At 34.3% G+C, this 27,523-nt stretch overlaps 1 protein-coding gene across 21 annotated transcripts in view; it reads right to left on the bottom strand.

Moving 5' to 3' along the window:
• Cdc42bpa (CDC42 binding protein kinase alpha) overlaps positions 1-27,523 on the bottom strand; it is a 266,063-nt gene that overhangs the window by 178,239 nt on the left and 60,301 nt on the right. For all 21 annotated transcript variants that reach the window (XM_063236777.1, XM_063236786.1, XM_063236787.1 and 18 more), the window contains exon 2: positions 23,765-23,856. In XM_063236777.1, coding sequence (XP_063092847.1) covers positions 23,765-23,856 — 92 coding nt within the window. The remainder of the gene's footprint in view (positions 1-23,764; positions 23,857-27,523) is intronic.

Raw genomic sequence — 27,523 nt, 5'->3', positions numbered from 1 at the left:
TGTACCCCCACCACATGCTACCTCACCAAAGGCTCCAAAGCAATAGGACCAATTGCTCACAAACTAAAACCTCCACAACTGTGAACCAAAATAACTCCTTTCTAATACAACCTTCTCAGGTATTTGATACAATAATTTAGAGTTAACATTCTATACTAATAAGCAGAAGAACAGAACAAAGTATATATATATCTGTAAACAATTTGATATTTCCAATGATATAGAATACATTTAAATTCAAATGCAAAGATCTTTTTTAAAAAGTTAATCTCAATAACAAAGCAGCATTATCAAGTGCTTTTACCAAATTCATCAGACTGTAGTATAAGTATTAGGTCTATATTCAGTGTACAGTATCGAGTTTTTCTTGCCAATTGTCAAATCCTGTAGTTACAATGACTCTGATCGCAGTTTTTCATCAATTAAAATAACGGGTAGAAAGAAGTACAGTACTTCAAGTTCAATTATCAATGTAGACTTTATTGGTTATATCTGGAGAAATGATGCTTAAGGAAAGTATAGAAAAGCTTTTTTCTGGGGGTAAGCTAATTAGCTTGAATTAATCATTCCACATTATATAGATGTACAATAATATCACATTATACCCCATAAGTGTATACAATTATAACTAGTCAATTAACAACTTAAAATTTATAAAACTGTATTGAAATTTTTAAATCTCTCTATTCATATTGCCAGTTTATTTTCCTAAAAGGTAGTTACCTACTTGATCCACCTCATACTCTTACCAGAATTTTGCTCATTTTTTTAAAAAACTGTATTGAATTATTTGCAGTATACATAGTGATTACATTCATTATTAGGAGTTGCTATATATACATAACATATCTTAATTCTTTTTACTTCTCCTTTTCCTCCCTCCATCTCTTGGTTCCTTTCTCATTTGCAAAAGATTTATCTTCCTGTTTTGTACTATCTATCTTTTGCTTTGCTCTTTAAATTTTTATAACTTTGGTTTCTCATATAAGACAAATCATGTGATATTTAAGCTTTTGTGTATGATTTATTTCACTTAACATTATTGTCTCGAGTCACATCCATCTTCCTACTAATGATTCAAATTTATTCTTCTTAGAGTACTCCATTCCTTATAAATACCATATTTTCTTTACTCATTCATCTGTTGATGAAAATAGGCTGCTTCCAAGATTTAGTTTTTATGAGCTGTGATGCTTTAAAAATAGGTATGTATGTATCTATCACTTTAACATGATGTCATTACCTCTTTTGGAAAGATACCTACAAGGGAAATAGCTGGTTGAATGGAATTCTATTTTTAGTTCCTTGGGGAATCTCCATACTGATTTCCATAGTGGTTGAATTAGTTTACATTCCCTCCAACAGTGTAGGAGGATTGCTTTTCCTCCATAGTTTTGCCAGCAACTCTTATTTGATGTCTTGATGACAGGTATTCTTTCTGAGGTAAAATGAATCTCAGTACTGTTTTACTTTGTCTTTCTCTAATGGCCAGAAATGTTGAACATTTTTCATGTATTAATTGATCAACTGACTTCTGCTTCTGAGAAGGGTCTATTAATTTTAGCTGCTCATTTTTTGTCTGGATTTTTCATTCTGGGGAGGTTTAATTCTTTTCAGTTCTTTATATAGTCTAGACATTAGTCACCTATCCAAGAAGTGACTGTCAAAGGTCTTGTCCTATTCTATGGGTTTTCTCTTCACTCTGCTGGATGTTACCTTTGCTGTACAGAAGTTCATTTGATGATTCACTGAGGTTCAGAGGCCTTGCCTATGCCTATGTCTTCAAGAGTTTTACTTACTTCATCTTCCAACAAATTGTTTTGTTTCAACATTTAGCTCTTTGATCTTTTTTTTAGTTCATGGTGAGAGATACAGATGCAGACTCAATCTTTGTTGTGTATTGCCAGTTTTACCAGTACCATTTGCAAAAGAGGTTTTCTCTCTTCCAGGGTGCTGCTGAATGACAGCAGGACAATTCTGAACACTATTTTACTAAGATCTGTGAAAGGGTGAAAACACAAGACGAACAACTCTAAAACTCTGTATAATGGGGCTATGCATGGACAGAAGGACAGAAGCATTAAACTAGATAACCCTACATTTGCAACAGAGAAGACACAGAAGGCTACCACATACAGTCCTCCATTATTCTCATTCAGGGAAGATCAAAAATACTGCAAAACGTAGGTACCTTTCCTTCCTCAGATCATGATGTGAAAAAGTTTCCCTAACCCTATATGATTCACTAATTTTCTAAATGTATGAGTACGTTAAGTACCTGAAAACCATGACTAATAGTATGTAGGGATACCCACCACTTTACACTGAGTACTTCAACTGACAGGCATTACAATAATAATTTTATACAAGTCTACAAAAGCCCTTAACCAAAATTCTAAAAAGAAAAAAGATTTGCATAGTTCATTTAGAGAATATGCTGGCATTTGGCTATTTCTCTTTAACCTCATGTAAAGTGAACATGTTTCATGGCAGACACATGAATGCATTTGCTAACAGGATATTAAATAAAATAGCATATATGCATATTTCCAAAATCTAAATACACTGTAACTAAAATCATTTCTATCTTAACAAAGCTGTGCAACAGGAATAGTGATGCCAGTACTGAGTATTTATTGAAAACTCAAAACATTTACTTTGTATACTATCCATGTTTAAAGGGTATGGTGGCACCACAGATTCTAAAACCATACTACTTGGGTTTCAATTCTGATTTCATCATTAGCTAATACTGGACAAAAAAAAATTAAGCTCTCAATACTTCAGTTTGTCCAATAAGGTAAGGTAATAGAACTTACCTTACATAATTTTAGTAAAGATTAAAACAATGGCTACAATGTACTTACAACAGAGTCTGGCCGTTAGTTAAATGTTTGGTAAGTGTTGGGTATTATGTGCCTAGAACTGTGCTAAGCACATTATAGCTCAATCTGTTAACTGCCATTTACTTTACTATAACATGTACACACAACATACCTCTCCCATTTCTCCAATTTCCATTGACTACAAAAAGAGAAACTATCATCTTTTTAATTCTAACTTTATAATTTTGTACTTATTACACATGTATATACATAAAAATACAGGCAGAAATTCCCTGAATTGAAAATATCTATGTATGTATAAAATCTAAGCCATAATATTCACTACAGTATGGTTTACAACAGTTAAATACTGGAAATTAAATATATATATTAAACACATACACACACATATATCCCTCCACACCCTGCCCTCCCAAGAGAGAGTGTTGCTATGTAGCCCAGGCCAGCCTAGAATCACAATGATCCTCGTGCCTCTGTCTCCTAAGTGCTGGAGTTACAAGAGTATACCACAACATTCATCTTGGAACTGAATAATCTAAAACAGAAAACTATCACAGAAGTTATAAAATTATTCATATGCTTGAAGAAATTATTTAAGAGTATTATTCGTTAGGGATATTTTCACAATATGATGTTAAATGCAACACAAAAATTTATTAAAACTTTATTTTTCTCTATATACACATAAAACATACTTCATTTCTATACCATATGTGCAGTATACTGAGAATAAGCCTCAAAATATCAAAAGATGAAGAATTTCTAGGAGATATAATTTCTATTTCCTTTCTCCATTTTCTGTATAAAATGTATAAAGGTGAAGCCTGGAAGGGGATAGTGTGCAATACACTATGATAGAGTTACTACAGTGTGACTGGCAAGGACCAAGATGAGGCACAGCTGTGTGTGTGGCGATCGGGCCGCCACGCCGTTGCAGAGTGAAAGGCATTCTCAAAACTGTTTTAAAACAGTTTTACAAACTACTCAGTACTGGCATCACTATTCCTGTTGCACAGCTTTGTTAAGATAGAAATGATTTTAGTTCCAGTGTATTTAGATTTTAGAAATATGCACATATGCTATTTTATTTAATATCCTATTAGCAAATGCATTTTTGGAATAAAGGAGGCTGTGAAGAAGTAAGTCAATTTAGAAAATATTCTTGAATCATTAAGTCAAAACAATGAGAAAAGATGAGGCTTACAAAGTGAAAATTAAAATGGATCTTTTTTTCTCCTTTAACTTTACAAATCATATTCATATTCATATTCATTTTGGTAAAAACACAACCAAAGAAGAGTATTTTCTTAGTACTCTAACTTAGGTCTTCAGTGCCACACATGACATAATTAAAAGATACTATGAATATTAAACTTTAAAAAATTTGTTACAGTGAAAGACACTTATCCTTAATCTCCCCCAAAGTATTTCCTCTCACTTCAAACACAGTCATCCCATTGTTCTTGCCACTTTCTGAAGCAGTTCTGGAAGTGCTCTTTCATGAGTGACTGTGGTTGCACTGATGTGAATGTCTTGATGTCCTCAATCAGTTCAAAATATTTATCTTTCATAGTCATTTAGAATCTCGGAGAACCAGGAGTTACAGGGTGTCTGATCTGGTGAATAAAATGATGACATACTGTAATGTTTTCATGAGCCATTTTTCCACTGGGTGGCAGTTGGCAGTAGCATTTGCCATATTTTTTTTTTATCGTCTCATAAAGATACTCATAAAATGAACTTCCAGAACTGCCTCAGAAAGATGCAAAAAACGCTGGAATAAGTGTGTTCCAAGTGAGGCAGTGTTCTCTGAGAGGGATGCTTCTTTTACTATAATAAACATTTTTTAATTTAAATATTCACTGTATATTTTGATCACATTATTAGGGTATAGTATGTTAAAATACCCTTTTAATGGCCAAGGAAATAGTTTGGTGGTAGCACCCTTGCCTAGCACACTCAAAGTTCTCGGTTTAATCCCTAGTACCATAAAAAAAGAAAGAAAGAAAGAGAGAGAGAGAGGGAGGGAGGGAGGGAGAGAGAGAGAGAGAGAGAGAGAGAAAAGAAAGAAAGTCCTTGTTTAATTTTATCAAAATGAAAAGATTATGGAATAAAAGATTACAAAGCTAATACCGAAATAAAATATATTTTTAAAACTTTTAATACAGAGATGCCTTTAAACACTTTATAGTAAAGCACTCTGATGTTAGGAACACTGCATACGTCACGAAATAATCAATATATGAACAAAAATATAAAAATCAGTTGTTGAACATAATTTAGATAGTTTGTAGCTATAACCTATAACCTAAAAATGATCATAATTTACTAACTAGGAATTCAGTAGCCAAAAAAATAGTTGCCATGGAGTTCTGCACACCTAGTCTATCTTCTTCTATCTAGAATTTATCCCACCTCATTGCTCTGTCCTGTCCTCCTTCCAGCATCCCCTCACATCTTGTCTAGACTGTCGTACCTGACATGGAAACTTTTTTACTCCAAAATTTCCAATGGTTTCCTATCTCCCTCTAAGTAAAAGTCAAAGTCCTTAAGCCCTCTAAGGCCACCATATTCTGGTCTTTATGCTCGCTGACCTCATGCTCCTGACCCCCCTGCTGCTCATCCTGCTCCAGTCATAACGGTCACCCTGCTCAATTCCATCTCAAAGCCCTTGCATTCATCTTTATCCCTGAACCTGGAATGACCTACCATCACGGAGTCACATGCTTTGCTCTCACATTCAGTCATTCTTTTCCTTGACACTTTATATTCCATTTCTTTGCCTCCTTTTCCTTTTATCTCATTATTTAATAACTATATATGTTATTTATTTAGCATTTCTATTGTTTGCCTCACTCACTAGTATAAACTCCAAGTGCAGGGATTTTTATCTAATTTGTTCACTAGTACAAGTCTAATGCTTCAGAATCAACAGATATTCAACATACATTTGCTGAATAAAAGATATAATCTATATGGGTACATATACATGCAAAGTTATAAGGCACCAATATTCTCAGGGGAAGTATATACTACTGTGGTGATATTGAAACTCAAAAATAAGGCATTATGAAAAAAAGATGCATCTCTGCATTTTATGATTTAAGAAGTATGTATCAGATTAGTCCAGCTCATGCTGCTCTCTTAATAGGGTTTAAAGCCTCAGCTTCACAATTCAGGCTTCTTTATTCTCTTTTGCCTGTTACTGCTATTTGTTGTTTTATATCTTTGTCTCCTTTTAATGTCTCCTGTATACATCTATCACCACCTTTTATTAACAATAATAAAATAATACAAATGATTATCATTTTTAAAAATTTACTCTCTGCATGGCACTGGGCCAAGCATATTATACAATGTTATCTCATCTACTCCTTATACCAACCTAAAGTAGATGCTACAATCCTCACTTAACAAATTAATAAACTAAGATCTCAAGGACTTTATTCGCTCAGAGTCACACAATTAGTAACAGGAGCAGGGCACAAACCCTGGTTATCTGACTACAGAGCAGGCATTCTTTACTACTATCCATCCAGAGTAGTTCTTCCCATTCATCAAGCCTATAATTTTGATACCTAATGACATGTAAATGGGGACTGCAGGATTTGTGAAAGTCATTTTGTATTTGTAGTGTATGTTCTGCCAAACTGAGCACATCATTCTGTATTTTAAAAAATTTTTAAAAGATTGGCTCAGCCCGGGACATAGCTCAGCAGCACAGTGCTTGCCTGGCAACTGTAAGGTCATGAGTTCCATCCATGGTACCAAAAACAGAAAAATAAATAAAATATTCGTTAAAAGTGAAAAAAAATTATGCCTTTATAACAAACAAAAACACCACAGAGTTTACTAAATAGAGTTACCTCTTTATGGAGACACACCTCATATATTGAGCAGCACAACTCAAAATCTTTAAAACTTGGTACAGCATGGGCATCAACCAATCAGAACAAGTACTGACTATAAAAACACAATATGCTCACATCTATGTGCCTGTTAAGGACTTAAGACCAGCAACATCAAAGATGAATCATGCACTATTCAAACTTCTTTGATTTTCCCATAATTCCCAAGAAAGCCAGAGTAAGAGTTTTCAAAGAACAAATGTCTAAAGGTAATTCTCCTTTCAGATCCTTAGGACTAGATTGTGGAGACACATCAGGGCCTAATTATAGTAATTAGAGGAAGCAAGCTAATTAAAAGCTTTTGACACCTGAAGCAGGGGTAGCAGGCCAAAGCAGCAAGCTTTCACAACAAGCTCTGAAGCCCAGAAGCCTTGAAGCTGCCGGAGCAAGGCTGGAGCAGGCAGAAGCGGTGAGCCACCAGGAAACTGTGGACAGGTAACACCCAGGGCGTAAGTTAAAGGTTTTCCTGAAAGCAAAAAGGAAAACCCAGCGTTAAGTTAAGCAGTAACTGACAACTGAGTTGTAGAGAGAAGGTTCTTAACTCACAGAGCTGCTGAATTTCAATTATATCTTGCTCCATATTGTTTCCCATGAGTTATGCGTTTCTTGTAGGAGTTCCATAAATTATGCTTTTATTTTAATGGTTTATGAAAAAGCCATTGATAGAAATGTTCCTCTATGATACCCATAGCAAAGATAAGCCTATCCAATGGGGCTGTATACTTATTTACAAATTCCTGGTAGAAAACAAATTACCTTGGAGGAAATCATTATCTGTTTAGGGGTTCTGAATTTCTAAACCTATTAGTTGATTAACACCAGAGGGTATGTAAGCCCAGCAGAGCTGTTTTCATCAGGAATGAATAAACAATAAATTTTATAATTTAGTTAACACTACTTTTATACACAAAACTCTCTTAAAGTAACAGGAAATTATCAACAGTCTTATTGTTTTACAAAGTTTAATCAACATATTATAGAGCAAGGACACAGCAAAAAGGGAAAAAGATACCCTCTCACACTAAACCTCAACTATTAGCAATCATTTATTAACTACTCTGACTTGACTCCAGAGGTCTAAATAGCACTGGTCTTTTTCAGCCAGGGCTTTTTCCTAATCAGCAGGCTGCTGCACTGCCTGCTGCTACCGACGCCCCAGCTCCGCACCCCATTTTTATTTTTTATTGTTTTATTTTTTGGTGGTCCTGAGGATTGAACTCAGGGTCTCACATGCATTAGGAAAGCACTCTATACCTGAGCTACATCCCCTCTGTACCTCATTCTTTAGTTCTTCCAGTCATCAAGAATGTAGAGCAAATGTGGTTGAGCCTAATTATTTGCCTCATTTATCCTAGAGACTATTCTCCAATGTCCAGGCCTTTCTTCACTCTCTTCGATGATACGTACATACATATTCTTTACATATTTTTTATTCTTACTCTACTTCCTTTTTTCCAAGTTCAATCTCAGCTGAGCCCTCAAATCTGGCTGTACCATTAATTGTTATTCTCAACAAACCTCCACCAATCTAAAACGCCCTACACCATCCTGAAACCTCACCTGTCCTCACTCTTCACCCCACAATTAACGACCAGGTGGCCAATTTCATAGCTAATAGATCCTTTATAGCCCATCAGCTTTCTTTCAATGTTTCTGTGTTTCCAGTGATCCCTATCATTTTCCTTTTAAGCCACAAGAAGAATTGTCTGTACCACCTTCAAGGCTAATATCATCTGAGATCTTCCTAAACCAGTGATGGTGAACCTTTCAGAACTTTGAATAACAAACAGCCTGTGGCAGCACATGTACCATAAGTTTGCCACCACTGTCTTAGACCCTCTACTTCCTTCCCATTTGTCCTTGTTCTGTCAAAGACTTCTTTTCTAATTTCCATTCCCTTTCCTCCTGGTTCCTGAATGTCAACTGAAAAACTTCCAAGTGCCTCCTCCACCCATTAATATCAATAAAAACTACTGCCACTCCACCTTCCTCTGGAGAAATGATATCTGATCCCTTTTTCATAAAGTATTTCCATAATGCATTTTTATTTTTCTTTTGCAGTACTGGAGTTTAAACCCAGGGGTGATTTACCATTGACTTGCATCTCTCGCCTTTTTGTTTTTGAGACAATATTTCACTAAGTTGCTCAAATCAGCGTCAATTCTCTTGCCCCAGCCTCCCGGGTAGCAGGTGTGCACCACTGCATCTGGTTCACAAAGCAGTTCCCGAAGAGCAGTGGCTTCTTGCTTCTTCCACTTACTCATCATTTTCTTAATCTCTTTCAACTGCCTCTTTCAATCTAGTTTTTAGTTCACCTCACTCGACTGAAATGGTTCTTTCAAATATCAATAATACACTCTAATTTCCAAATAAGAGACAGTATTCTCAAGTCTTATCAGCTTCAACCACTCTTGATTACTGCACGCTGCTGAGAGTCAAAATACTTCCTTAGATATTTATTACTAGAGATATGTAACCCCCTTGGGCTTACAGTGAAGACAACATGGAATACATAAATAAAGAATTTAATAGTTAGAAGTATGAATGCTAGGAAAACATTGTTTAGGTGTTCTCATCTTCCCTAGCAGAAAAATAAATATCTTTACTCCCATTTTTATAAATTTATTCACCCTGGATTTCACTTTGTTAGTATTTAATTCTCTCAATGATTCACTGACTTCTTTCTGCCATCAATTCTTTCACTAATTTCCAAATATGAAATCACTTTAAAGCAACACATGACCACAAATACATTTTGTCAAGCAGGGAGGTACTCTGATCTCTGAAAATACGCTATTACCCTGGTTTTCAACATAATACATTAGTCACTTCAGGGTACCTGAAGAAATTGCATCAAAAGAGATGAGCATTTGAGCAGAATCCTCTGCTCTACTTCCCTTTTCTTTCTTTCTTCTTTTTTTTTTTTTTTTTTTTTTTTTGTCTTTTTCCTTTTTATCGGTACCAGGGATCGAACTCACTACTGCCTGCTTGTAAGGCAGGCGCTTATGCCGCTGAGCTAAATCCCCAGCCCCTACTTTCCTTTTCTTTACCATTTATGCTGCCATTATTTTCTGCCCAGAGTTAAAGGATGTAAAATACTATCTACAAATCAGAACCACTCTACTCTTTCAGATTCAAGAAGCAAGTGTTGAAAAAGGAAGTTGAGGAAGTCCCTTTCACTTCTATCCATGATAAATTCATACAGATTAGGAATCAAGATTTATGTTCCCAACAACTGGGCCAAAAGCATGTATTTCAACATCACTCTGTTTCACTACCAAGTAAGTGTGTATAGCTGGCTGCAACTTCAATTCTGCCATTTGGAAACATACACTTTGAGTTTACTTTAACATCCAAAGTTAGGAACCAAGGTTTTCAGTTGGAAAAAGTAACTTGAAGCCTCTAGTATAGTCCCAAATTCAAGTCTTGATTCCTTTTATCAGAGGATCCTGATAACTCTGAACCTGATTTGGCTCCAACGTACTATAATAAAACCCAGTAACAAAGGGCATAGATTTATTTGATCCTTGCCTTCTTACATAGCTCAAATAGATATCCTACAACCCAAATAAAAATACCTAGGATTTACGGTACAAAGTTTGAAGACATTCTTGATATGTGCTCAAAACCAGGACTTGGGGTTCAAAAGCATGGAAACAAACAGTAGGAGGACCTTCAGCTGCGAAGGCCAGCCAAGGAATATTCAATTACTGAATAATAAGAGCTAGGAACATTGACTTTTATTGATTTTTTTAAAAGTTAGTATTTAGAGATTGTTTTGAGATGGAAAATTAGGAACATTTATTTACTTTCTCCCTCAGTCTCATGAAATGACAGAAAATAAAGTTGTTTAAAGAGACAAATAATAATGAGAACGGAAAATATGAAAACTAACAACCTAGTGAAATATAGTACTTTAAATAATTCTTAAAATCTAAGATGAAAAAAAAGATTAGAAAGAGAAAATGGAGAAACCACAGCAAAATTACACTGCAAAATACAACTAATACACAGGTAAGTGCAGATACCCACAATTAAAGCTTTAAAACAATAAACTCAATAAGTAAACAGAACCCAGTGTATGGATTCCAAATTTTACTACTTTTAGAAGACATCATTGTATCCCAAAAAATATAAAATGAAAAGGAATGTATCAAAAGCAAAGTAATACAATATAAACTATTGTAGGCTAGAATTATCCAAGGGTTAGAGTGCATTAGAACCAATGCCTATCAAATTCTTTTAGTACCCATTATTTAATCTAACCTCTCTCTTCTATCATTCCCTCTCAGACCCTTGTGACCACTGTTCTCTCTACTTCTGAGATCCGAGTTTTTAGCTTCTACAAACAAAAGAGAACAAGTAATACATGTTTATTTCATATAACATGACTTTTGGTTTCACCTATGTTGCCATAATCACAGAATTTCATTGTTTGTGTTTATTAATATTCTAGTGCTTTGAGAGAGTGGAAGAGGGAGGAAGGGAAAGACAAAAAGGAGGAGGAGGAGGACCCTTTTCTATTCATCCATTCATTAATTTTCACTTCAGTTAGTTTTGTATTGAATATTGTGAAAACTGCTGCAACAAACATCAGGTTCTCTCTCTTTTTATTTTTTATATTTAAAGAGAAAAAAGAAAAGGACATAAAAAAACAAAGCAGTAAAAGGGTACAAATAATGCAGTATTTCAAGAAAAAAAATATACAGTAAGAAATCACCAGTTAATAGGTTCTCTCTTCTATATACTGTCATTTCTTTTAGGTATATATCCAAGAGTAGGATCATATGGTATTTTATTTCTAGTTCTCTGAAGAACTTTCATATTGTTTTCCATGGTGGCTGCACAAATTTACATTCCCTCCAACAGCACATATGAGTGCTCCTTTCTTTACAGCCTTATGAGCATTTGTAATTTGTTGTCATTTTGAAAATACCTCGGGGTAAAATGGCATCTCCCTGTAGTATTTTTCTTTTGTATTCCCTTGATGATCAATGATACTACATACTTTTTCATTTACTTACTCCTGAGAAGACATTTTTCACCCCTTTGAATGGTTGGGTGCTACTGTAATAATTCACTCATACATGTATGGATTTATTTCTGGACTTCTACTTCTATGTCACTAAACTATTGTGATTCTTCTGCTAGTACCACACAACCTTGATTACTGTTCTTTTGTAGTAAACTTTCAAATTAGAAAGTGTGAGTCTTAAAATTGCATTCTTTTTCAATTGCTTTGACTACTCCAAGTCTCTCAAATGTCCACATAAATTTTAGAAATCAGCTTACCAATTTCTACTAAAAAGGTATCTTCAATTTTGACAAAGACTGTATTGAATAGGTGAATCTGAGGGATAGTACCATCTTTATACTGTCTTCCAATACATTTTTTAAAATTTTATTTAAAGAAAGACTAAACAAAACAGAAAATAGGTAGAAATAATACATACGTGGAGAAAAAAAACAGTAACAAATCACTAGTTGATGTTTACATATTGTCGTTTTACACATAGTTGTTCATGATACAAAAATGGAACATGTAAAGTGGGAATTCAAACAGTGAGACCGCAAACAGTTCTGTTCAACTGTCCACCAAAAACTTAGTAACATGGTTGTCAATCCTATACATTTAAACATACATGCAGTTATCCATATCTTCATTTATGTTTCAATTAAACAAACTAAAGCAAGTTAAAATCATTCTGAACAAAGAATAATAGTATTGCTGGATTTCACATCATGACGCTGTAGTGTCTTTTTTTAAATTTAATTTAAAGAAAGACTAAACAAGACAGAAAATGGGTAGAATTAATACATAATTTCAAAGAGAAAAATAAACAGAAATCACTAGCGGATGATTACAGACTGTCTTCTTACAAATAGTTATTCAAGATACTAAAGTGGAGCTTATAAAGTGGGGATTCAAACAGTGAGATTGCAACCAGTTCTATTCAACTATCCAACAAAAACTTAGAAATATGGTTATCAATCCTATACCCTTAAACATACCTGCAGTTATCCATATGTTCAATTATGAGTACACTTAAACATACATGCAGTTATTCATATGTCCAATGTTGAGAATGAACAAACCAAAGCAGGCTAATATCACTCTGAACAAAGAATAATACTATTGCTGGGTTTCACATTATAACACTCCAGGATCAGCACTGGGTATTTTAGTGTCTCTTTTTCTTCAAAGTATCTGTTCATTTCATCATATGTCATATGATCAGGTCTCAAAAACTATTTATAGATTCTACACATGCATGAGTCTTAACATTATTTCTATCCTTTCTATATTAGAGGGAGAAACAAGAAAAAGCAAGACAAAACAAAACATATTCCTATAAACACATGAGACGAAATAAACATATAAGACCACTGTACAAAACGTTCTACCATGATTCCTGTGTTGTCTCTTGTTATCTCCAATAGAATTGGCTATATCATCAGACATAGTATAATTGAATATGTCAGTACATAACAGTATTAATAAAAACACAACTTTGTATATAGTATAGAACCTCAAAAACTGGCAGTTATCAAACCAGAATGTGTATCATAGAGTCTTGTCATCTTCAGTGTAGTTTTCTATACTCTCAGACTTGATACTATCAATCATATCAGTTTTGAATAAAATCTTCTCTGCCTCATTTCTGTTATGCTCTTTTTTTTGCCATCAGTTATCTGCTTATCTTCTTCATTCTGTTTTCTGCTCCATTCATTGAGGCCTCTCTGCCACTGTTCTGGAATCCTAGTACTTTTCTTTCTCTAGAATGCCCTGCAGTATTCTCTGTAGAGTTGGATTGGTGGTTGGAAATTTCCCAAGTTCCTCTTTGTCTTGGAAGCATCTTGTTTCTCCATTAATTTCTAGAGACAGTTTAGCAGGGTATATCAACCTGGGATGGAGGTTATTTTCTTTCAGAGCTTGGAATATTTCACTCCAGGCTCTTCTTGACTTGACGGTTTGTGTCGAGAAGCCTGCCATTATTCTGATGGGCCTTCATCTGTAGGTTGTCTGTTTCTTGTCTCTAACAGCTTTTAATATTTTGTTCTTATACTGAATTTCTGGGATCTTGATTATTATATGCCTGGGTGTAGCTCTGTTTTGGTTGTAGGTGGCTGGAGTTCTGTATGCTTCTTTTATCAGAATATCACTTCCTTTTCCTATGTTTGGGAAGTTTTCCTTAATTATTTCTGTGAATAAACTTTGTAGATCCTTTGTTTGTATCCCAGCTTCTTCATTTACTTTCTTTATTCTCAAGTTATAGATCCTTTTGTCATCTTCTAGCTTTTGTATTGTTACTGCTTCTTTCCTTGTTATTTTTAAAAAGTTTTCCCTTTCATACTCCCACACTGCAAAATTGTCCTCCAGTTTGGATAATCTATCCTTTGTTTCTTTCAAGCTGATTTTCCATCTTTCCATAGAGTTTTTAATTTCCTGGTGATCTCATTGAATCTGCTTCATGTGTTCTATATTTTTTTTATATTCTTCACCAAATAGTTCTCTCCTTTGAGTTCCTCCCTTCTTCCATCTGTGTCTGTTTGAGGAGTGCTTAGTACCTCTTACTAATCTTCTCATATCTTGCTTTATTTGGCTAACTATTTCGCTTCTGAACTCGTCTATGAGGTCCCAAATATATCTCTTTATGTCCACTGGCACTGTGTCTGATATTGCATGTTTGCTGTTTTCATTCTCCTTTGTATTTACCTTCCTGGGTCAATGTTCTCAGGGTTGGGGCCTGGGGACTTTTTGTTGTTGCTTCCTCTTCCCATCTTTTTTGCTTCTTCCAGGAGGCCCCAGTTTCTTTCTTTGTTGGTTACAATTCTTCAGAAGCGCACTGGCCAGATGACCCTTCACACTGAAGTGTGCTAGTGAGTTGCAGACAGGGACAGGGTATGCTGGCCCCTCCCCTCTGAATCAGTCAGGCTTCTCTGGCCTGCCTACTGTATTACTTTGTGCTCCCTCCCCTTTAGACCAGCCAAACCTCTAAGGCCCCACTGGGCCAGTGTGATTAGTGTACACCACCACTGCAGGGACTTGACCTTGGATAACCTGTTGAGATTATCTCAACAGGGTCATGTAACCCAGGCCTAGTTCACTCCACCAATCCCGTTTGGGAAGGGAATAACTGACTGAAGTCACTGCTGCCCGTTGTATTTGCCAGTCCTGCCAGGTCCCAGAATGTCATCGGCTGGAGCCCCCCCCAGGTCGATGTAGGCACCCTGCCAACTCAGCCCTCTATTCAGCTCGCTGACCCCCGAACTCAATGTAACTGCACCTCCAGTGAGTCAAAGTGTCAGGATCTCAAATGGCTCAGCAAATTGCGGCTGGACCTCGGCTAGTCGCAGCAGGACCTCGGATGGTCGTAAGTTGCCTTAATTTCTTCTTGGGATGAGAGAATTCATCTCCCTCTATTTGGGGCTCTCTATGCTGTATTATGTTGAATTTTAAGTTGACTATCTCGGGGAGCTTCTGTAGCCAGTTGTTATCTATCCACCATCTATTCAAACCTCTTCCCATACATTTAATATACAATGTTCTTCCATTTGTCTAGGTCTTCTCTTAATTTCTTTCAAAAATATCTTAAGAGTTTTTGCCTTCATTTACAAATATTTCAGCTGGAGATAGAATCTTGATAGGCTTTCATCTTTCAACTTTTTTGAAGGGGATTTTTTTATACGCTGGGAATTGAAACCAAGTTTTCATGTACATGATAAGCATATTCTCTACCACTGAGCTATACATCCAGCCCCTTGCAGCAGTTTTAAGATGCCATTTTCCATTATCTTCAACTTCCCTCATCTCTGTTCAGAAGTGTCTTCTTATTGCTTTTGGGAAGTTACATATTTTTCCCCTTTGGCTGTTATAAAAATTCTGGGTTTTCAGAAGTTTTGTTATTGCCTGAATATAATTTTCATGTTTATCCTGTCACAGAGTCATAGAACCTCATTAATCTACATATGAATTTGTCTTTGTCTTTTTGAAAAACTGTTTATGTCATCTTCCTGTCATCTCCCTTCTTGAACTATAAATATTTCCATATTAATTTTTCACTATGCCTAATGTCAATGAATTTATGTAATTTTCCATTCATTTTTTTTCATCCATCCAGGTTTTGCCTAGATATATTCTATTCACCTATTTTCCAGGCCTGATCCTTTCTAGTTTACTATAACTAAGAAAGCTGTCAAATTTTAATTTAAATCTCTATAATTTTCATTTCTAGTGTAGTAAAAGCACCTTAATGCAATCTGGAATTGATCTGATTAGAAGTGAGTTTTAGGTTTGTGAGGACTGGCCCATTTCCACTTGCCATTACCCATAAATAACAAAAAATAGCCCTGCAAGGATCCCAAATGAATACCTCAGATATTTAACAAAGTCCTTTTCTTTGCTGAACCCTGAATTCCAAATTTTGTTTTTGCTACCTGTAAAGCCTTCTGACATTCTCTTTAGTATCTCTGCCACTGCCTCAGTAAAGGCAAATGCCCCCAAGAAAAAGGGAGAGCTGAACACTGGGGTTCACCTTTCAATAGACTTGGTTCTGCAACTCTTAGCTCTTTCAGTCTTCAGTGATTTCATAGCTCTTATGAATATCATTGAACAGATGAATTTGTATTTTAATCCAGTTTTTCTAGCTGTTTTAACAGAAGACCTAATGAGACAGAGGCAAGCATGTCAGAAGTTCCATGAAAATTGTTTCAATGTGTTAGATTTTGGAAAATCCAGGTTCTAAAGGTGACCTTGACATCGTTTCTGCTGATAGTGCTGACTAGTACTCCAAAAAGATCTTATCTGTTCCCTTGCAGATAAACTGTTCAGCCTCTGTAACACCAACATTAACTATGTGAATGTGCTGTCATAGACTTAGTAGTCAGACTCAAAAGTCTCAGAGTGGTATTGGCCTAAAAGACAAATTGCTATCTTGAGAACCAAGACCAAAAGGTTTTATCCATCCAGATACCATCAATGAAGTTTCTGTGGTTCTTTCTGGGCATTTTGGGGACGTGAAAACCATAACTGAACAGATTTGCACTTACCAATGGGAATACTAACACAGAGATATCTGTTAAAAGCCTGGTTACCTATTATACAGTGTGAAGATAGTTGTATGAGGGCTTTCCCTCTGGAACCCAAAATTTCTGGACAAAGAAAGGCCTGTGATTTGGTGGCCTCTATGATTTCCATTTGACTGCAGACCCTATTCTAACCACCGATGGTATGGTTTGGACATAGTTTGAGTGTGTCCAAAAAGTGTCCATGTACTGGATCACTGATTCCCAGTGCAGTGATCATAAATAGTAGTGAAACCTTTAAAATGTGAGGCCTAGTGGGAGTAGTTAGGTGAGTAGGGGCATCACCCTTAGAAGGGATTAATGCTGGCCTCATAAGAGTTTGTTAGTTCTCCCAAGAGTGGGGCTGACCACAAAACAAATTTTGAAATTATTGAAAAATTAGTATGTTATCTGATCATAAAAAACAAAGATCAAAAACAAAAAGAGTCCAAACTTTGTTTTTTTAAAAGTCAATTACAAATCCGATAACAGATGAATCAGAAAATTAAAGTATTTTTGTTTGAAGTACTGGACATCAAACCCAGGATCTTGTACATGCTAGGCAAGTGCTTTATCTCTAAACTACAAGCTCAGCCTTTTAAATTTAATTTTGAGAGGCTGGATTCATTGCCCACACTGGCCTCAAACTTGCAACCTCTTGCTTCTCAGTTTCTCGAATAGCTAGAATTACCAGCATCTCTCACTGCAGAGGTAGAAATTAAACAGAATTGTGACTCAATGATAGTAAAAACACCACATAGCAAAATCTTTGGGATATTCTAAACACTGCTCAACAGGACGCTTAAAGCTTTCATATTTACAATTAAGTGGATTAAATTAAATTAAATGATTCAAAGATAAGTTCTCACCTTGAACAGCTAAAAAAAATGAGCAAATTAAATCCAGAGAAAGTAGGAGAGAAGATACAAACAAATTAAAGAATGAAAACTGAAAGTTTAAAAGATGAAAACATATAAACCAAAAGTAGCTTTGTTTGATAATAACACTGAAAAACTTCTAACTTGATATTCAATAAGAAAAATAAGACACACTATGAACAACACCTCTTCAAATTCTAGATATCAAAAGATGTATAAAAACATTATCACCATCAGCTTTCTGACTTATAAATTCATAATTAAATGTAACAAGTTCCATGAAAAACAAAATCTGAATAGCTCTATAACCATCAAAGGATCAAATTATGAGGATTAAATTCCCTACAAAGAAACATTCAAGTCCAGATAGTTTCACTGCTATGTTTTAATAAATATTTAAGAGAAAAAAAGGCAAACACTTCCTAATTTATTACTTAAGCACATCACAGCCCTATTACCCTACTTGACAAACATATGACAAAAAAATTTCAGGCCAATGTTCCCATGAATAATTTAAAATTGATCAGTAACAATAGTAATAAATTAACTAGAACAAAATCTTGGAAGGATAATGAATCCCAATCAAATGGAGTTTTGTCCCAGAAATTGATTTAATATTTGAAAAAATCAATACAGCACCACCAAAAGCACAACCAATGAAAGAATTAATAAGTTGGACTTCATCCAAATTTAAAACCTTTTAAAAAGGAAAAAATAAAAGGCAAATTAAAAACCTCTACTCTATGAAGGCCATTCTCAAGAAAATAAGAAACCAAGCACTATCTAATAAAGGACTGCTATATAAGATGTACAAAGACTAGTAAAACTCAACAAGAAAACTAAAAACCTTGTTTTAAAATCTAACAGACTTTTCACCAAAGATATACAGATTATAAATAAGTATGTAGAACAATTCTCTACATCACAATTAGGGAACTGCAAATTAAAATAGCAAGGTATCTCTATACACCTATTTGAATAGCCAAAATCCAAAACATTGACAAAAATCAAATGCAAATAAGGGTGTGAAACTACAGAATTCTCATTTGTTGCTGGCAGAAATGTAAAATGTCACTTTGGCATTTTCTTTAAAAACTTAAATATACATTCTAGGAATCATGCTCCTTATATTTATTCAAATAAACTGAAACATGATCTACACAGAAACCTGCACGTGGATACTGACAGAAGCCTTATTCATAACTGTCAAAATCTGAGAAACAAGATACACTTCAGTAAAAAACGTACATCGAGACAATGGAGTATCATTCTGTAAAAAGAAAAAAAGCTATCACATAAAATGATATGGAGGAATCTTAAATGTGTATGACTAACAAGCCAATCTCAAAAGTACCTTATGATTACAACAATTAGATATCCTAAAAAAGGGAAAACTACAGAAACAGTAAAAAGATCAGTGGTGGCTGGGGGTGATGGAGAGAAGAGAAGCACAGGCGATTTTTAGGGCAGCAAAATTCTAAGGTATCATACTACAACAGCAGATGTCTATCATTCTACATTTGTCAAAACCCAAAGAATCAAAAGTAAACTATATACTTTGGATAATAATGGAATGTCACAGATGATAAGAAATAATACCACTCTGGCACAGGTTACTGAAGGGGTGGTAGGTGATATAGGGAATATGTGGGAATGGGGGTACATGGGAAATCTATTGCTTCTGTTCAATTTTGTTGTAAGCTCAAAACTGCTTTAACATATAAAATCTTCTTTAAAAGTCAAAGTAATTCATTATGTTAAGTAAACAGGAGAGAAAACATATATACATTTATTTTAGCAGATGTAGAAAAACCGTGACAGAATTAAGCATTAATAATTAAAATTTAAAATCTCAATAAACTAATAACAGAACATAATTTCTTCAAATCAGATAAAGGGCATCTACCAAAATGCCTGTAACTAGGGTCATGCTTAACAGTGAAATTCTGAATTTCTATAGGTGAACATAGTCTCCCTTTTAACATTAATTCAACATTGTATTAAAGAACAAGCTAGACAGAAAAGAAAAAAGGTATGAAGTCAGAAAAGTGAAACTGTATGTTTTCTCAAATAATGTAAATGTTTACACAAAAAATATGCAACAACCCAAACTATTTCAAAAAATAAAAATAATAAACTTATAAGGTCTTCAAAAAATAAATTCAGATACAAAAAATCAATCATATCTACATATTGGTAATAAAATATTTAAATATTAAGAAAAGTTTAATGTCGTTTACCACCATGTCAAAAACTTACATACTTAGAAATAAATTTAATAAAATGATAAAACCAATACATTGAAACTAAAATACATCCTTGAGTAAAATTAAATGATACCTTAAAAAACAAGGAGAAATACTCTGCTTATGGATATCTAGTAGATATCCATGTCAGCATTCCCAAAATTTGTAAGTTCAGTACAAACTCAATTATAGCAGAATACCAAGAGCCTCTTGAGGAAATTAACACTCTGATTCTAAAAAGCAAAAGCCACTGAATAAATCTTTTAAAAAACTGTAGGAGAACACAAACTTCATTCATTACATAATTTCAGCATTATAGTATAAAACTACAGGAATCAAGACAATGTAGCGTTGGGCTAAAGACAAAGAGAGAGGAGAAATAGAACAGGCAGCATAGCACCCTTCTTGTAAGGGTGCTAGGTAACATAATTTAATAAAAGGAAAATATCCTTTTCAAGAAAGGATGCTGAAACTTCAGGAATCCATATGGGGGAAGAAAAAAAAAAGGATACTACAAAAGAGGATAGAGCTTCTCTTCCCTCCCTGGAGACACAATGCTTTAGGACCCTCAATGTGTACAGCTTTCTGGAAGTCTCTGGACTCCCCCACTTTTGGGCTTTCAAAGAAACTGCATTAGGCAGGCATGACTGATTAAATCATTGGCCACTGATGATCAACTTAATCTTCAGACCCTCTCCCTTCCACTGAGCTTGAGAAGTGAGACTGAAGTTCTCAGCCCTCTAATCCTGCCCTGATCTGTCTAGTGACTAACACCAACACCTTGCAGAGGGTATATTTAGGGGTTGCCAACCAGCAGTCAGTTTTTAACATACAAATGCCTTGCTGGGTATAGAATCCAGGACCTTGTGACCACTGGGCCAGCACTCTACCACTAAGGTATATTTTTGGCCCTAAAGAGAGCTTTTAAGGAAAAAAGAAAAAGAGTAAAGCATATGAATGTAAAAGAGAATGTGAATGTGATGAGCAAGAGGAAAGATATGGATAAATCTAAATGAACAGGTAAAGTATAATTATATCATTTGGGGTTTCAAACATATGTTGAATCAAAAACATCACAATAATGACCCTAACAAATGTAGAAATTAAGCAAATGGGAATTAGCAACATACAAATTTACCAAGAGTACATGTAGCAATCTCTAAGGACTAAAGCAAAAGCAAAGTAAAACTAAGAAATCTGTGGGAGGTATGAATGTTAAAATATTCTATTATTCCAAAAAAAAATGAAAGAAATGAGAGAAAAATGATATAAAAGGGGCAAGATAAATGTCAACTAACTATATGCCAATTAAAAGATAACAGATTTTCAGAATGGATTAAAAATCAAAACCTAACTATATTGTACTTAACAGTAGACATATCACAAAGTTATCAAAAGCTTAAACTAAAGCAATGGAGTAAGACATTTAATGCAAATATTTTTTAAAGTGAGAATAGCTCTACTAATGTCAAATTAAAGAAAATTTAGGTCAAAGTATTACAAAGAGTGCATTCCATAATGAAATTCCATAAGACTCACTAGCAAGATATAATACATAAACTCTACATTTTTTATCAGCAAAACTGAAAGAAATAAAAAGAAAAAAATCTCTTTCAGTAAATAAGTCAAGAAAGCATAAAAAGTAAAAAAGACATAAACTTGGCCTAAATGATATTTATAGTGCAGTTTCAAAGGACTACAATCACCAAGTGTACATCCCCTGACCACTTTGATATATTTTAAAGCAATGACAGAAATTTAACTAAGAAATCCTCCAAATGTCTAGCTCTCACCTACAGGAGGCCGAAGCAGGAAGATTCCAAGTCTGAGAGCAGCTTAGGCAAAATTAAAATAAAATAAGGAATGGAGGATATTCTCATACCAGAAAGTATGAAAAACTTCTAACTTCATAGCACAAAACAAACCATATTGAAAATCTAAAGCCAGATTAGAAATCACACAACATTTTGAGCAAAACAGTAATGAAAATATGATGTATCAAAATGTATTACCTACAATCAAAGTTCCTTATAGGAAATGTAAAACTTACAGCTTTAAATAAACTTTTTTTTTGGTAGTCCTAGGAATTGAACCAGTGCCTTGAACATAACTGCATCCTCCCTGTCTGTCTGCCTGTATTTTGATACTGGATCCTGCAAAACTGCCCAAGCTGGGCTTGAACTTGCAATCTTCCTGCCTCAGCCTCCCAGAATGGTGGGATTGCAGATCTGTACCACTGGGCCTGGCTTTTAAGGCATTCCTTAAAAGAAAGGCTACAAATCAATGTTGAAATATTTATTTGAATAAATTTTAAAAGAACAGCAAGTTAAAACCCAAAAAAAAGAAAATGTTTCAAAGCAGAAGTTAGTAAAACCCAAAACTAAACTATAACATCAAAACCCAAAAGGCTGAAAAATAATTCAGTGAAATAAAAATAAAGCTGACAAACCTTGTGCAAACACAAATAAAAAGAAACATCATTAAATCACATGAATCAAATAATATAGTAGTAAGTCTTAAAACTTAAATCATATGGACAAACCTAACAAATTAAAACATAAATAGAAAATCAAAGTGATCTTATTTCCATTTAAAAAAAAATAAACATAGGGGCTGGGGATTTAGCTCAGCGACATAAGCACCTGCCTTGCAAGTGCGTGGTCGTGAGTTCGATCCCTGGTACCGGTTTTAAAAAAAAAAAAAAAAAATTATTTAACGCTTTCTCATCACAACCCTCAAGGCTAAGAAAGCTTTACCAGTGAAATCTTATCAGTATGTAAGGAATCATTAACAATCTTCATAAACTTCTAAAACACAGTAAAAAAGGGAACACTCCTCTTTTCTTATGAGATCAGTACAAATAAAATACCAAAACCTAATCCCATGCACATAGGAACATTATAGGCAAATTTCTCATAAGAAATAGATATAATGATCATTTAAGAAGAAAAAGAATAAATAGCACACCAAACCCAGTGATACATAAAAAGAATGTAAGTAACCACACTGAGATTATTTTAGGAATACAAAGTTAAACATTTGAAAACAAACCAGTTTAAATCAACACATTAACCAAGTGTCTTAAAAAATGCAGATAAAGCACTTTATTAAAATTCAACAAAGTTCATGATTTTAAAACTGTAACATGACTAGGTATGAAGTCAATAAATAAAATTTAATTAATGCAATTATGATTTCAATAATTAGAAAAAATTTAACAAACCATTCTAATTATACTAACATCAAGAATATCTGGGAATGAATCTTCTGAAAAATATGAAAATCCTCTTATTAAATGAAAGCTATGAAACTTTAAGAGAAACATTACAAGTGGAAGAATATACCATCTCCAATATAGCTGCCTTGATATTAAGATTTAAATGATCTACAAATTGATCTTTAATTTCAATACAGTAATAATCCAAAGTTCAGCAGAGAAGGGTGTGTGTGAGTGTTTAGAAACTGAAAACTGATTGTAAAATGTGATGAAAGAAATCACGAGTAGAAGGAGTCACAGTTTATATACCACAAGATACCAAGATTTCTTATCAACTAGAGTAATACACAATAGTACGACACAAAAACCAAAGGAAAAAAAGAAAGCCCTGAAATTTACTTATATTAAATTGACATATGAAGTACATGAAACATCTTAGAAAAAAATAATTACATAGAGATTTTCATTCAAAACTTCAGGATATTTTCTGACAACCATATGAATTAAAACCACAAGTACTTTGATTAAATTCTCCCACAACTATAATATATTAAACACTTTCCAAAACAGTCAACAAACAACCTATAAAATCTTAATCTCTTACCTCCCCAAATGCACCTCGACCAATCACCTTTAATATTTCAAAGTCTTCTCTATGTAATCGCATTTGTTTGACTTTAGAAGTAAATGGTTTAGCTGAAACAAAAGAGCAACATCAATTACTTTCTTAGTGAAATGTGATACCAGTTAGATATGAAACAGACACGGAACATTATTCTTAATTCTAATTTAAGTTTTTATTAAGAACTAAGCCAAAGTATTTTAAAATCTCATCAAATTGCATAAGAATAAACTGATGACATCCCTAAAAACAATGTTCCCTTTATTTCTTATATATCAACTAATTTTTCATGAGAAATGTATTTTCAAACACCAAATAAAACTGAAAATAATGCAAAGCAGTAAGCACTATATGCAGAAACGACACATTTACTCTCATATTAAACATTCTACGTATTCTAACTATCAATCTAGACCACAAAGGTCCAAGAAGTTAAAAAGCAGATTTCACGGCATCAGGGAGATTTTCAGCAGTTTCTGCCAGGTAAATTACTATTTCTTTGATGCTCATTAATTTTATTTATCTATCTATTAACAAGCCTATGCAAGAGTCTACACTATGCAAAGCATGATAACAATGACTGAGTTGTAAAAAATGACTATAATATGGTACCTCCCTTCAAGAAGCTCCGTCTTAAAGACAGACCAGTGGGTATGAGCAGCCTCACAATCTAACAATTTGGTAAGATTTCTAACAGAGGTAATATAAAGTGCTTCAGGACCAAAGAAAAGCTAACTCCTTAAAAAGATTAATGGATAAATGCTACCTTTAGGACTAGTAGAGTTTTGCTCTGCTATCTGGATTTAATGCTATAGACATTCCAGGCACAGGGAATAAGCAAATGGAGAGAAGCATAACAGTAAATTTGGTGTGAAATTGCTGTGAAGCATATTATTGGGACACTTAGTTAAGTTTCAAAACTAAAACGATAATTGTATTGTGGCGATATCTAAGACAGTGTTTTTATCCTTAGGAAATAGTTGCTGAAATATGCGCAATTACAAGATCATGATATTCCATTATTATAGAATTTCAAGAAAAAAACTAGAGATGAAAAAGGCCTTAAATGTCATTCAAGGAACTCAGATAATATATTTAAAAACTGGTATTTTAATGACTAAGTCAGTGTTGCCCATAAGAGAAGTTTGGAACTGTCTCCTTTCCTCTGCTCATGTCCTTCTATATTCTGAACAAAAAAGAGCTAATATAATTAAAAGGTTATTACATGTAAGGAAAGTTCTCTTTTCTTCCTTTCATGAAGCCAGAGTGTGACATAACATCTGAGTATCAGGGGAGTGAAATACACAGCAAAACTTAAATTTGTTTTGGTCTGAAGATACTTAGCTCTAACTAACTTAGAAAATAGGTATTCGACATTCTTACAACAATCTACTAGAGATTTCTGGATTTGTGTTTTAGACTGTAAAGAAAGGAAACAGATTGGATCTCTACAATTCATACACTACAGAAGAGGAAGAGTAAAGAAATCAAGTTTGAGTAAGGTTAAAAGAGATCTCACTGTAAAAAAAGAGGTGTAGGAAGCAGCCAGAAACTGAGCACTTTGAATAAAATGACCAAAGCATCATAGGTGTAAACCAACCTAACTCAAGAAATTGTAAGAATGTGGCTACTGTGTAAACAGTTAGGGTCCCAGTTGGAAACAAATTATACTGGTTTAAGAAAAGTTTATTTTTAAAAATGGGTAAGATTTAAGAGAACTCACAAGAAATAGTACAGTAACCTGGGACTACTATCCCTCCATTCCCCAGATTCTATACCAGTGTATCAGAAACACTACAGTGTTTCAGAAACACTACTAAACTACAGTTATTTGAAATCCAGTTAGTTCTTAAAGGATAACTGTGGATAAACTTTCATCTTGGTAACATCCTAGATAATCTGTAAAATGAGAAATGTAGATATTTCAATTTTCTGACAAACTGTAAAACAGCAAAGAAATTTTTTTAACAAGAGTAACTGAAATGTAATTTATATTATTATTTGATATACTGCATATCATCTTCACACGGCTGCACATACCCCAAAAGCTTAAGCAAATGACTACTATAAAATCATTTGTAATAAGGGTTAAATAGTTTTCCAGCTATACAATTTTATGGGAACATACATTAGTGATGAAAAATAATAACCATATTTTTCCTCTAGAAACTGTTACAATAAAAATTCTTTTTTTAAACTCTAGTTCTTTGCTATTTTAGTTTCAGACATTAAAAAATGAGTTCTTTACATTATGAATTTCTTCAGCACTTTCACAGTTTATGAATCATTTAATCAACTGAAGAAGTATCTCTTAATATCTAGGCATTTTACAAGATGCTGGAGGTAGGAACATGTATAAAACAGGATTTGCCTTCAAGTAAACAAAGGACATTTGATGCTCCACTTAAAACTCCCATTCTAGTTGAGTATAAATTACTAGTAAACTGACATTGTTGCTTACATTACATGAAATCAGAGAAATGCACATAAACCTGACAAGAGTATTTTATTACTTACCAATCAAATGTGCCAAAAATTTTTAAAAATCTAAAAGCATTCCACACTGACAAGAATAACATTCACATTATGATGGTATTGTTATGCATAGCTGGTAAGACTATTAACTATAATCTCTATGGAGATTTGGATTTTCATTCTCTTAGCATGGAATATTACTTAAGTAGACATTAGGAGCTAAACTTTTTTGTATTTTGAGACTTTATTTGATGGTTATGAGGGTATTCTGTTGTTGAATACATAGCTGAGACTGCTTTGTTATGGTTTTTGTTGTCTTAGTCCTTCCTCCTTTGAACCCATAACCTTACAAATGTTGGCAAGTGCTCTACCACTAAATTATTTCATTTTAAAGTTTTTGTCTCTAACTTGTAATTCTCCTGCCTCAGCCTCCTATATACTAGCACAAATCTATAGTCCTAGTTACTAGAGGATGAGGCAGGCAGATCATTTGTGCCCAGGAATGTAACACCACCTTCAGAAACACACACATACACATACATACAACAGACACATTGAAGGCTCTAAAGCAATAACACACAAGTATCTCTAGCAGTAACATATAGCATCTAGATTTTGGTTTCCAATTACCATTCTTCATCAAAAAACATGAAGATTCCTGAAAAATGGCAAATATGATAAGCATATCACAGTAATGAGAAAAGTAACATTATATATGCTTCCAAGAGTGACACGCTGAGAATTAAGGAAGCATCACTATTTTTATAGACACTTAAGTTAGGTAGGAATAGTATAAGCAGTCAGACAGGGCTAGGCCCTTGGATGAGTTGGTGCAGAGGATGAGAACACATTACCACTGTGGCCACAAGTACATCTGTTAGAGGCCATGACTCAAGATAAAAAGGGAATGGCCAAGCCTACATACCTCCCCAGGGGTAAGAAAAATGATATCACCTGGTCCAATAAAGAGACATTAGTAACCAGGTGGTTGGCCAAGACTCTCTGATCCACCCTTTCCTAAAAAATGGTCTTTGTTCTTTCCATGTTCACTTACTCCATGACCTGCTTCTTTTCCATTAGATCAATGTTACCTCACAGTTTTGACCCACATTGTCCCCACCTTGACTGTGCTATATAAGTATTTGTGAAGAGGGCTGGCAGCAAGCCTCTTTTGCACCCCCACCCCTTCTCTCAGGAACTATCTCAATGAAGTTTTCCTTCTCTTAACCTCTGTTTTTCTTTAGAACTTATTCTTTGATTTTGGGG

Source organism: Cavia porcellus, unplaced genomic scaffold (assembly GCF_034190915.1).
Source record: "Cavia porcellus strain 051 isolate PalLab524CR breed Dunkin Hartley unplaced genomic scaffold, mCavPor4.1 scaffold_26, whole genome shotgun sequence".
NCBI classification, from domain to species: Eukaryota; Metazoa; Chordata; class Mammalia; order Rodentia; family Caviidae; genus Cavia; species Cavia porcellus.
The sequence above is the reverse complement of the archived record's forward strand: the minus strand, read 5'-3'. Positions and strand labels throughout refer to the sequence as shown.